We start from the raw sequence: 12,365 nt of genomic DNA, 5'->3' as shown, positions 1-12,365 counted from the left end.
GGGAATGAAGGAAAGGAACAGGCGGGGGGGTGGGGGGGAGAGGCACTAATGAAGAGAGCTAATACATGATGGGATGTAGAAGAGCCCAGTGAGCAATTATGACCTTCTATGAGTGAATCTTAGCTGAGTTTAATATTTTCTGAAGCTGCATTCTGTCCTTTTAGACCCAAGGTCATGACATACAAGACATGGATTTACATGTCAGAGAACCCTTTACCTGGCTCCATGGGGTGTAGCTGCTTTTTACTGTGGTTTAGCTCAGTTAAAAGGAACAGGAATATTCTTACCAAGTCCAAATTACACCCTAGAAAGAGAAGAATATAAGGGTATCCTAGCAAAGGGGCCTTATAGTTCTAGGCAGAGACAGCAGAAACTTGTTCATTTGCTTAATGCATTTGAGTATGATTCTTCTGAAAGCAGAGATTTCAGGATGATTATCACAGGCACATATGTGCATTATGTTTGTTCTCTTATCTGGAAAGGAAACATGACCCTTGCAGGCCATATTGGTGACCCACAAAGTCCATAGGGAAATAACTAATCTTTCTCAAAGTTAATCTGTTTTCTTTTCCTGAACCCAACCACTGTACAACCTGATTATATAACCCTATCTTGGAGCCTAAATATAGCCAATACCAACTTCTGAGTTATTGTTCTACACTACCTTTAAATAAGCCTTAGCAAGTGAAACATAGGGAAGAATCACAGACCCCAAATTAGAGAAAATTATAAATTATCATTTAGTTAAAAAAAAGTAAACATGCTTCAGATGGAAGAGGTGGGGTGGTCTTTTTAATTAAAGAATCCCAGATTATGTGTGATAAAAATCTCATTTCTTATAGGAAAGATTTTTAATTGGGTGGGAAGTCAGACTAGGGTACTTCTAAGATTAGATTATAGTTTTAAAATTGCAAGGTACTTTAGGTATCATCTAGCCCCAAACCCTCGTTTTACAGCTAAGGAAACTTAAGACCCCAGGAGGTTAGTCGATTTGCCCGAAGTTGTCACACAGGCAGAAATAAAGTGAGAATGGTTTCTAACTTGAAGAATCCATGATTCTTTGATTACTTATCTTACAATATTCATGCCAACGTCCTTTTAGAAGGTACTTGCCTAGACTGGGTGCACGAATATCAGCAGGAAGCCACTAGGCTTGAGATATTTAAGTATAAATAAAGAAGACAGGCATGGTGTAGTAGATATAGAACTAGTCAGAGACAGGGTCCAAGTTCCACCTTTGATTCCTACTGCCTGCCTTTGTGAACCTGGCTAAGTCACTTAATTTTCCAGTGCTTCTAGACAACAACATGAGACAAAGTAAGGTGCCGTTTACTTTTATGAATTATGTCCAGGGATGTGCTGGTAATTGTTTAACATCTGGTTCTCTGAAAAAAAAAAACAGACAAAACATATTTAAATTATATTCACTTTTAAATGACATGGGATTACTCTTACTTATGCTTACATATACCATCAAGTATTAGATCCTGTCCTCTCTATCTCATCCTCCTTCCCAATTCCTTTGCCTTTCAACTTTTTCATTGTTGTTGTAGTTGTTGTTCAGTTATTTCAGTAGTGTCCGACTCCTTATAACCCCACCTGGAGTTTTCTTAGCAAACATACTGGAGTGGTTTGCCATTTCCTTCTCCAGTTCATTTTACGGATGAGGAAGCTGAGGCAAACAGGGTTAAGTGGCTTGCCCAGGGTCACACAGGTGGTAAGTGTCTGAGGTCAAATTTGAACTCAGGAAGATAGTCTGTTTTCCCTCATTTTCAGCTTCTACCTTCAAAGAATCAGTCTGATAATTAACAAATATTTATTATATACAAGGTGCTGTGCTTAATGATCGGGATATAAAGACAGAAATGAAACATTCTCTGCATTCAAGGAGCTTACAGTCTTGTGGTCTTGAAATCTTAATTCCTTTAGCGTTTCACATGACTTACTCCAACGAAAGGGACAAAGTTCCCTTCTTGTGATGCCCATTAATAATTAAAGACTGGATGTTCAAATTACAGAATGAGGAATTTAAGTTGGCCATTAATAAGAATTCACTAATTTCTCCCCACTTCACACAAAAAACAAAAGTTCAGCATGAAATGAGTTATAAAGATAAGGTATAGAATTTTGTTTTCTGGGGAATCATATTTGTCTTTTTATTCCCTGTGCTTTGCACATCGTAGGTGCTGAATAAATTGCACTTGAATTGAATCGATGTTGTTTTTTAAATGGAATAGACATCCATTTAGGAGGTAGTTTGAGCATGATGTTGCCTGCAAGTAGGAGAGGGGGAAAAAGTAGATTAAATGCCATCCTAGCCTATCCAGGTTTATGAGACTAAGATCCAAGCATTTTCCAGTATGTCAATCATTCATTTATACTTTTGATGGCATTTTATCTGCTAATATCATGACAATTTTTCTAGAATCCAAATTATCCTTCTTATGAAACTATTTTCTGCCAAAGAATACTAGGCATGTTCATATATTTAAACAAAAAAAAGTTAATATCTATATAGTGTTTTAAAAATAATGTCTCATTTCAGTATTCCTTTGGTTATTTTCTTTTCCTTTAGAAAATGAATGTATACTGCAGAATGATTGCATAGTCCACCAGGAATAATAGTCTCATTTTTTCTAGTATATATTTTACACAGCAAACCGATGGACCTAGTTTATTTGTCCAGAATTCTTCCCTTTTTCCTGCTCTACTATATTGTTGAATGAGGTCAAGAGAAAAAAATCATTAATATCTGTCAACTTCCTTTATAACCTTAAGGAAAAATCTTTGTATGATATCATACAGACAGATTTTCAATTTCCTTGTGTAATAAACAGATGCTTTAGGATTTGGATGTAATTTAAAGGTTTAAAAAAATCACATTGAGATTGATGAATAAATCAGTTGTGAAGACAAAAACATTGATGCCTGTTGAAAATACCTCTCCAGACAGGCAGGAAATGAAATTAGTTCCCGGTAAAGTGTGGGGATGAGGATCACTGCTTAGTTGTGCTGCAGGCTTTTTAGGACTTGCAATAGTGGCACAAGGAAACTGCTAGGGCTACAGAAATCTAATTAAAGAGCAAATGTCCCTTCTGACATCAAATTAATCTTTATCAAGTTCCCTATTTTTATTTCAATCTGGCACCACAAAATGAAATTTAAAATTCTAGGCATGTTGCAAAACAGTTGGCAATTTTTCTCTTGAGCATTACAATGCAAAACATTCAGCATTGTTTAATTAGACCTCTCAGCGTCCCTTTTTTTAAAAAAAAAAATTTTTTTTGATCATCAGAGTTTGTTACAGACTGAGATAAATAATGCCCCTCAAATGAGCCTACAAGTTTAATCCCAGCAGCTATCTCTTCATTTGCAGCATCAAAAATAGATTCCATTTTGACTGGGAAGAAGTTGGAAGAATGATCATTTACATGATGGTTCTGCTCTTCTCTCTTTGGCCTTCACTTTTAATCTCATTAGTAACCTTCTAAAATTTAGACATTGTGGTACTGAGATCTTAAATGTTTTCATCTTGTATAGTTTCTGTTTTTGACCTTGCAAAACTAGTCACTAGTTTATCTAACCATAGAATAGATAAATGAAAATGATGCTTTCCTGATGGTCTATTCTCCAGACTGTTTTCTCTGTTATTGCAGAAAAGGCAATAGGATGTTTTTTTATTTTTACTTGGTTCTGTGCATTTTGCTAAATCAAGACATTTTTATCGTAATGTTTTAGAATATTTCATTATTGTGTGGTGTGTTGCCCTGTTCACATTGATCCATCATGCTCATTTCCTACATCTCTTCCACCAGAGTTCAGATAGTTCGTAGTAAGAATTCACAGTCACAGTTCTTTGATGGGTGCTGATTAAAAGTATAAAATGAAGCCATTGGGCCTATTACCTCATTTTACTTTTAAGAACTTACTCCCTCCTATGTGTCTAACACTGCCCTAGCATTATGTATCTAGGATTGTGAAAGGCCATAGCAGCAGTTATACAACAAGGTAATTAATGATAAAAGTAAGAATAATCAGTCTTCAATCAACCAGTATTTATGAAGTACTTACTATGTGCCAGGCAAGACCATAATGAAATGCATGCCAGCTCTTGGAAGATTATTAAAATTCTATGCATCAAAGAGTCATGTGGATGCCGAGAGAAAGATTTGGATTGGAAAGGATTGGTTGGAATTCTGTTCAATTCAATTTTTAAAAATAATCATTGAGCACATATTATGTGCAAGCATTGTACTTGCTTCTGGGGGTGTAAAAATACATATGACATAGATCCTGCCTGCAAGGAGTTTATAATCTATTATGGGAAAGGTGGCCTTATATGCACATAAATAACTTATGATAAAAGAGAGGGTATAATAAGTTTGAAATACAGATCCTGGGAATATAGCTATGAGAAATTTAAGGGAGACAGAGTGGGTGACAAAAGGAGGTCAGGAGCTGTCAGTCACTCAAGTAAAACCTTAAAGGAATGGAGAGACTTCAAAAGGAGGAGATAGAGAAAGGAGCAGAGATCATCCTAGGCATGAGGAAAGAAAAAAGCATATGAACAAAAGCAGGAAAACAGGAGAGAGAAGGATGAAAATGAGGGGTTCAGAACAGTCCAGTGTAGCAAGAATGTGGAGCATGGGAAATGGAGTAGGATGAGATAACTCTGGAAAGACAGAGAGGAGCCAGATTATTGAGACCTTGACTCTTGGGATCTGAAGTTAATGCTTTACTCAGTAAGCAATGAGGAGTCAGTCAAGGTTTTTGAGTGGAGGAATGATAAGAGGAATGACATCAGAGCACTGCATTAGGAAGATTACATGCCAGCAATGTAAAAGATCAATTGGAGCCACAGTCTGATGCCAATCTACCATTTTAGATTTATCTCATATACTCTATATTGTGACTAAACCCAGCTATCCCTCATTTTCATCCTGCTTTCTCCTTGGGGTGAATCAAAAAGGAGACCACCTGGTGATAGGAAGTCCATTTTGGAGGCCATTTTCCCCCTAAATTTCTCCGTTACACCGTCACACTCTACCTTGTATTGCAGTATGCTCATCTATATAACATCTTATAGCAGCATGGTGTGGTAGATAAGCTTGGCATCAGGAAAACCCAGGTTCAGGTCTCACCTCTGACCCATATTAATTATATGACCTTGGCTTGTGATTTACTCTCTCAGCATTGCCAAACCCCTCCCTCCTAAAACGTGATGTCTTATTCCCCTTAGGAAACTGTAAACCCTCTAATTTTAACTCTCTACCCTGTCTTTGTTTATGTAGCACTAGCTTTTAGCGTACTTCCTTGCAGGTACTTAATAATGCTTAATAGGTGCTTAATAATGTATGTGGAATTTGTTTAGAGATGCTGAGAGCCTGGGACAGTGGAAAGAAGGAGATAGATAAGGAGGCATATTGTCAACATTTTGGCAGTTAGATGGCACAGTGGCTAGCATGCCAGGCCTGGAGTCAGTAGGACTCATCTTCCTGAGTTCAGATCTGGCCTCAGACACTTACTAACTGTGTCACCCTGGGCAAATGACTTAACCCTGTTTGCCTCAGTTTCCTTATCTGTAAAGTGAGCTGGAGAAGGAAATGGCCAACCACTCCAGTATCTCTGCCAAGAAAACCCCAAATGGGGTCATGAAGAGTTGAATATGACTGAAACAACTAAGCAACAACAACTTTGCCAAGGTATAATAAACAGGATTTGACAACCTTTCCTATGTGATAGTTGACAGAGGAGAGCCAAAGATGACTCCAGTGACAAGATTTAGTGGTTGGGAAGATGGCAGTACCATGAACAGAAGGAAAAAAAGATCAAACTCATGAAATTCTCTACCACTCAAACCCCCCTCCAAAAAAGTCATCTGTGGCACGTTAATAAGAGACACAAACTAGTTCTTAGGGATTTAATTAAATAGGTATTATTTAGTCTATATTAATCCAAATAACCTGCTTAGCTGATTTGTTTATATTTTTTCTTCTGATTTTTTTACATCAAATGAATATTAGTTTCAGATTCAGGGCAGAAGGGAATAAGCATTTATTAAGTGCCTACTATGTGCCAGATACTGTGGTAAGCTCTTTACAAATATTATCTCATTTGATCCTCACAACAACCCTGCAAGGTAGGTGATGTTACTGTTTCCATTTTGCAGTTGAGGAAACTGAGGCAAACAGAGGTTAAGTGACCTGCCTAGGGTCACACAGCTAGTGTATTCAAGGTCACATTTGAATTCAAGTCTTCCTGACTCCAGGTCCAGCACTCTATAAACTGTACCACCTAGCTGCTTACTGAGTCGGGGGACCTGGCTGCAAATCCCAGTTCTGTTATTTACTTCTTTTGACCTTGGGCAAGTCACTTAAACTCTCGTGACCATAGTTTCTCCATATATAAGAAGAGGGAATTGGACTAATTGGCCCTTGAGGTCCCTTTCAACTCTAAATCTATGCTACTAAAGAGTCACATCTTTAGTGAGGATATGCACATCTATTGTGCACATTATCCCCATCATTCCATTTTGCAATTAAATTTAAAAAAGAAGGTGATGTCTTTTTGCCTCAGATAAGTTACTTCTTTCCTTTGTCCTCAGTTTCCCCATCTGTAAAAGGAGAATGTGGGGCTACACAATCTCTAATGTGCCCTCCAACTCTATCATAGAGATAGAGAACGTACCTGTGATTTCTTCAGTGAGACTCTCCCTCCACCTATTCAGGTTGGCAACCCATCAACTCTTTGTCTTAAAGAGTTGCCTGAGCACTAAGAGTTAAGTGATTGGCATTATATGGTATGATAGAGAGGACAATAATTATGATGATGATAATCAATGTCCATTTATACAGGGTGGTATTTCGCATATCAGTGTGCCCCGGGCATTTATATCAAGTTTTTTTTTTAATGAATAAAAAACCAAGGAAACAAACATGTTTAAATGAATTCTTGTACTGTCATACATTTAAAAATCTTCCATAATATTGTATCTTCCAAAACATAACCAATAAGTTAATAAATGGCAAACCATTTTTTAAGATCAAATGAGATTATTCAAATCTGGCATCAGACACTTACTAGGTGTGTGACCCTGGGCAAATCACTTAACCCTATTTGCCTCAGTTCCTCATCTATAAAATGAGCTGGAGAAGGAAATAGCAAAGCAGTCCAGTGTCTTTGCCAAGAAAACCCCCAACGGGGTCATGAAGAGTTGGATACAAATGAAATGACTGAACAACAACAAAGAATTAGGGCATGGGACATGATATTTTCCTCCTTTGTACTAAGTTGTCCTTGTCCTTATTGTAATGATTGACATTTAAATAATGCCTGGCACATAATATGTGTTATATAAATGCTTATTCCCTTGCCCTTCCATTCCCCTCAAGTCTCTGGATTTTTCTAGTATGAGATACATAGGCGAGATCTGTAGTAGAAAAAGACAGCCATGACATATTAATTGTTTTATTTTGGGTATTTCCAACAAAGCTTGGCTGGACTATTCTTGAATTCACTAGATAAGCTGGAAGTAATTCTTAGCATGATTTCTGTTTACTTGATCCATGTAAATATTTCAGAGATTCTGTCCTTGAATTTCTAATGACTCCTAGGATTGAAAGTGAACCCTTCACCATACTAGTGTATTGAAAGAATCTTCCTGAATTATTGTGTCTCAGCTAATAGGCTTTTCAATTAAAAAATATTTGCTCTACCTTACACTTTTCTCTTTCTCTGCTTTCCAGTGGCAAGTTGTTATGAGTCCTTCTCTCTGCATTAGTCCAACAACTGCTCAAAAGCTTTGGTTGAATTTTTGTTTAGTTGAGAAAGAAGTACAAATAAAAGAAGAAGCAGATGGTCTCTTTGTGATTGAATGAAGAAAAAGGGTTTTGAGAACAATGTGTGAATAGGTGTAGTCTAATAAAACACTCAGCCACCTGCTGCCTGCATCCTTCAAAAAAGATTCTGTTGCATATTCTGGGAATTAACTACTGGAGTATCCTTAGGTTTAATGAAGGAAAAAGTAAACTCTGAGGGTTATAGAAGCTATTTCCCCCCCCACCGTGTTTGGATTCAGTTATCATCTCTCTAGCTTAAAATTTTCCTTAGTTTAACAACTTTATGCTCTAGCGTATAACTACATGTGAACTAGCAGGCTTTCAAATCAAGGTGGTACAATGGATGGAGTGCCAGGCTTCCAGTAAGAAAGACTTATCTTCCTGAGTTCAAATCTGGCCTCAGACTAGCTAGCTGTGTGACCCTGGGCAAGTCACTTAGTCCTGTTTGCCTCAGTTTCCTCATCTGTAAAATGAACCAGGGAAGGAATGACAAATCACTCCATTATCTTTGCCAAGAAAATCCAAATGAGGTCATGAAGAGTTGGACGTGGCTGAAACTGAAACAACTGGACAACAACAAAGATCTGGGTCCATGGGACACGGCATTTTCTTCCTTTTTGTTAAGTTGTCCAAGTCTTTATTGTAATGCCTGACATTTAAATAAGGGTCTACTGTTTGCAAATCACCTTATATGTATAGCAGTACCTGATCTTTATGCTATAGTCATTGTACATCTTTCTCTAAAGAGGTTAAGTGATTTGCCCAAGGTGACGTAGTGAGCAGTGATTTGAGACAGTTCAAACCTTCCTACTCTAGGTCCAACTCCAGTTTGTTTGCGCTAAATGGCTAGTTAACGAGCAAGTGGCAATTCTAAAAGCTTGATTTCTTTTTCAGGGGTTCACTCTTCAACCTGACTATCAGACTATTATCAATCCCACATCTACAGCTGCACAGGTTGTAACCCAAGCAATGGAGTATGTACGTTCAGGCTGCAGAAACCCTCCGGCACAGACTGTGGACTGGAATGATGACTACTGCAGTAATGGGTAAGCAGCCAGGGAATGCCTCCTTTATTTTAAACTGCATGTAGCACGTAAGTAGGGTCCCCTGCTTTTATGAGGGGTGAAAGGAAGATGAAAGGCCGCACCTTTGTCTCTTTTTCTGATACTTTAAAAAAAAATTCATCCGGAAGAGCTCTTTGCATTTTGTAAGCCAGGAAATGCTTCTCCAGGAACTACGAAGCAGGCTTCTGGCTCTTCCAGTAAGCTACGCCTTTCAGGTAACTTCACAGTAGTTCCTCTGCTCACCCCTATTTTCCATGCTAGCAGTAAGGCCATTTTCTAGAACTACAGTGGAATAAGTCCATTAACAAGCACTGATTAAGTACTTACTGTGTGCTGGGCACTGTTCTAAGGGGAAAGCAACTGGGGGGGCGGAGGGAGGCGGGGAAGAACTTCTGCCCTCTATTGACCATCCAAGGGTGTGTAGCCAATATAATCACCTCTAAATATGTGTTTGTTTTCTCCCCATGCAGGAGCATGCAGAGGGACAAAGCACTGTACCTTACCTGAAAACGAGATCGCCTCTTCTTTCCAAGAAGGAATGCAGGGAAGTCTTTTCACCATGGATTGCTTTGTGCAGTCAAGGCGGTTCTGCAATTTATTAGAAAATACAAGTTGCTAAGCACTTAGGACTATTTGAGCTTGTGGGTCACCCACCCTGGAAAAAAAAAATAGTCATGCTTCTTTCTTTATTGTTTCTCTCCCTCCCATCCCCTAAATCCTTTACGGACATTGTTTTTCTTCTTCCCTGAGGGAAACTTGGACCATTCAGATTTTATGTTGGTTTTTTGTTGTGAAGTGCTTCGCTATAGTAACTGCCTTAGCAACTGTAGACGTCTCGGATTAAAGTCCTGGATTTTCCATTGGTTTTCATAATGGGTGTTTATATGAAACTACTAAAGACTTTTTAAATGGCTTGATGTAGCAGTCATAGCAAGTTTGTAAATAGCATCTATGTTACACTCTCCTAGAGTATAAAATGTGAATGTTTTTGTAGCTAAATTGTAATTGGAAACTGGCTCATTCCAGTTTATTGATTTCACAATAGGGGTTAAATTGGCAAACATTCATATTTTTACTTCATTTTTAAAAAAAAAACAACTGACTGATAGTTCTATATTTTCAAAATATTTGAGAAAAAAATATTCCCAAATGATTTTAATTTAAAAACCAATTGGCTTTGTCTCATTGATCAGACAAAAAGAAACATGTTGGGGGAAGCGCAAACACATTTATTTTGTACTGCAGAAAAAAAAATTGCTTTTTTGTATCACTTTTTGTGTAATGGTTAGTAAATGTCATTTAAGTCCTTTTATGTATAAAACTGCCAAATGCTTACCTGGTATTTTATTAGATGCAGAAACAGATTGGAAACAGCTAAATTATAACCTTTACATATGGCTCTGTATTATTGTTTCTTCATACTGTGTCTGTATTTAATCTTTTTTTATGGAACCTGTTGCGCCTATTTATGAAATAATAAATATAGGTGTTTGTAAGTAAATTTGTTAGCATTTTAAAGAGGTTTCTTTGATGTTTTAACTTTTGCTGGCAAAAAATATTCACACCTGGTGTGAATACTTTATTATTTAGTTTTTACAGTGACATGAATAAAGCCAAACCTGCTTTTCATTTAGCAGCAAATGAAAGTAACCAATCCTTATTTCTGCATTTCTTTGGTTGATGCAAAAGCAAAACGATCCTACATAAGAACTTCCCTTCTTAATCCAATGAAACAGGGAACTACCCTGAAAGACACACAAACCACAAGACTAAACAAACAAAAGCGTCCTCCATCGAAAAAGGGGTTGCTTCTTGGTTCTCAGTCCAGTTTTAGTTAATAAAGAAAACTTTAAAGTAAAAGAAGAGCAAAATAGAGAAAACCAGCCTGAACTGACCAAAATGCCTCCTCTAGTTACATTTAATGGACATTTAGAAAGCTTATGAGAATGAATGAATTAGGGTCAGGGTGGGGGTGGGGGGAAGGATGTGGAAAGAAGGGAGTTAAGGGAAACGCAGCCGTCTAAAATGCCTACAAAAATGAAAGGTGAGTGACCAAGGCAGCAAAGAGAAAGAAAAAGAAACTCAGAAGCAGAAGTCGATCATAAAGAATGAGATTCTTGTTGTCCTTTGTGGCCACTACATGTCTCTTCTCCCTCCAGAAGTCCTGTGCTTGTCAGAGGAATTCCATGGATGTAAGAGACCTGCAGAAGAACAGAGGGCTATGAGAATCTAGCTGGACAGATGCACGGCTTTTAGATCAGAGAGCACTAGCAAACCAGACCCTTCTGCAGGATTGTATCCAGGAAGCTAGTCTAGTTGGTAATCAAGGGAATGGCTGATGTCTCTTTCATGCAGTGTGTGAAATAAACTTAGCAATTTAACTAAATACAAATATATGCATTGTGTAATCCAGTCAGAATTAAAAAGACAATAGGTATGCTTGCTTTGGAATGATTTTAGGCATTGTACAACCTTGAATCACTTGAGCATGTAATAACTAATAAATAATGCAGATCCAATGTGATTATTAAAATGACTGTAGCTGAGAGCTCTAATTTTCCTGTCTTGAAACTGTATAAGAACTCATGTGATTGAGTTCACAGCTTATTGTTTGTCTGTTTAGCATTTTAGAAATATACCAGCACTACTAATTACCTAATGTCTTTTATTTATTATATTATGATAAAAATTTTCATTCGCATTAATTCTAAAATGAGAAGGTAATTACTAGAGTGAGAACAGCCCGATTTGACTTTGACAGGCAGTTTGTACAGGAAAGTACTATGTTGTTTACGTCCTTTCTAGAGCAGGTGTACAACCAGGGTAGGAAGAGTGTTGAAATTCAATACCAAATACAGTAAAAACATCAATGTAAATAAAAGAAAATACATCATGAATAAAAATACTTATCACGTGTGACCGGATTCTATTTGATTATCCATTGGTCTCTGAAAGAAAAACCCCAGTCAGATGAGAAATTCCGAAAGGATATCTTAGCAGAATTGATCAGGCAGAAGAAGAAATATGCCTACCCTGACCCCCACCCTGCCCACCCACTACCAAGATCCCCATACCCAAAATACTTAGAGAAGGTGCCTTTATCAGGATGAGCCTCTAGGGACATGAGACATTTTCTGAGGAGTCTTCTATATTTAGACATGGGGCTCATTCTAGAGTCATGTCGGACAGAGTAAAGAGCCACTGGTTCAGATAAAATGACATTACACATGGAGTAATAACTCTGAGAGGTAATGACAAAACACAGGTGAAAGTGAGGGTCCCAGTTACTGTCCTCAAGAAATATCTTGGGCAAATTCAGCCTCGAACATGAACAGGGAATTTCATCGGCACATTTGGAAAGCACAGACAAAAAGTACAGACCATTAAAAGGAAGAGAAATGATGGGGGCGGGGGCGAGGAAGTATAGAAGTAGGTAATCTGAGCATATTGATGTTCCTCCAAA

At 37.7% G+C, this 12,365-nt stretch overlaps 1 protein-coding gene across 1 annotated transcript in view; it reads left to right on the top strand.

Moving 5' to 3' along the window:
- TOX (thymocyte selection associated high mobility group box) overlaps positions 1–11,553 on the top strand; it is a 381,802-nt gene extending 370,249 nt beyond the window's left edge. Inside the window, exons 8-9 of the mRNA XM_036741561.1 lie at positions 8,733–8,884; positions 9,373–11,553. Coding sequence (XP_036597456.1) covers positions 8,733–8,884; positions 9,373–9,409 — 189 coding nt within the window. The 3' untranslated portion in view covers positions 9,410–11,553. The remainder of the gene's footprint in view (positions 1–8,732; positions 8,885–9,372) is intronic.
- Positions 11,554–12,365: the final 812 nt, after the last annotated feature.

This window comes from Trichosurus vulpecula, chromosome 1 (assembly GCF_011100635.1).
Source record: "Trichosurus vulpecula isolate mTriVul1 chromosome 1, mTriVul1.pri, whole genome shotgun sequence".
Classification (NCBI taxonomy): Eukaryota; Metazoa; Chordata; class Mammalia; order Diprotodontia; family Phalangeridae; genus Trichosurus; species Trichosurus vulpecula.
This window is presented reverse-complemented; position numbering and strand designations above follow the sequence as displayed.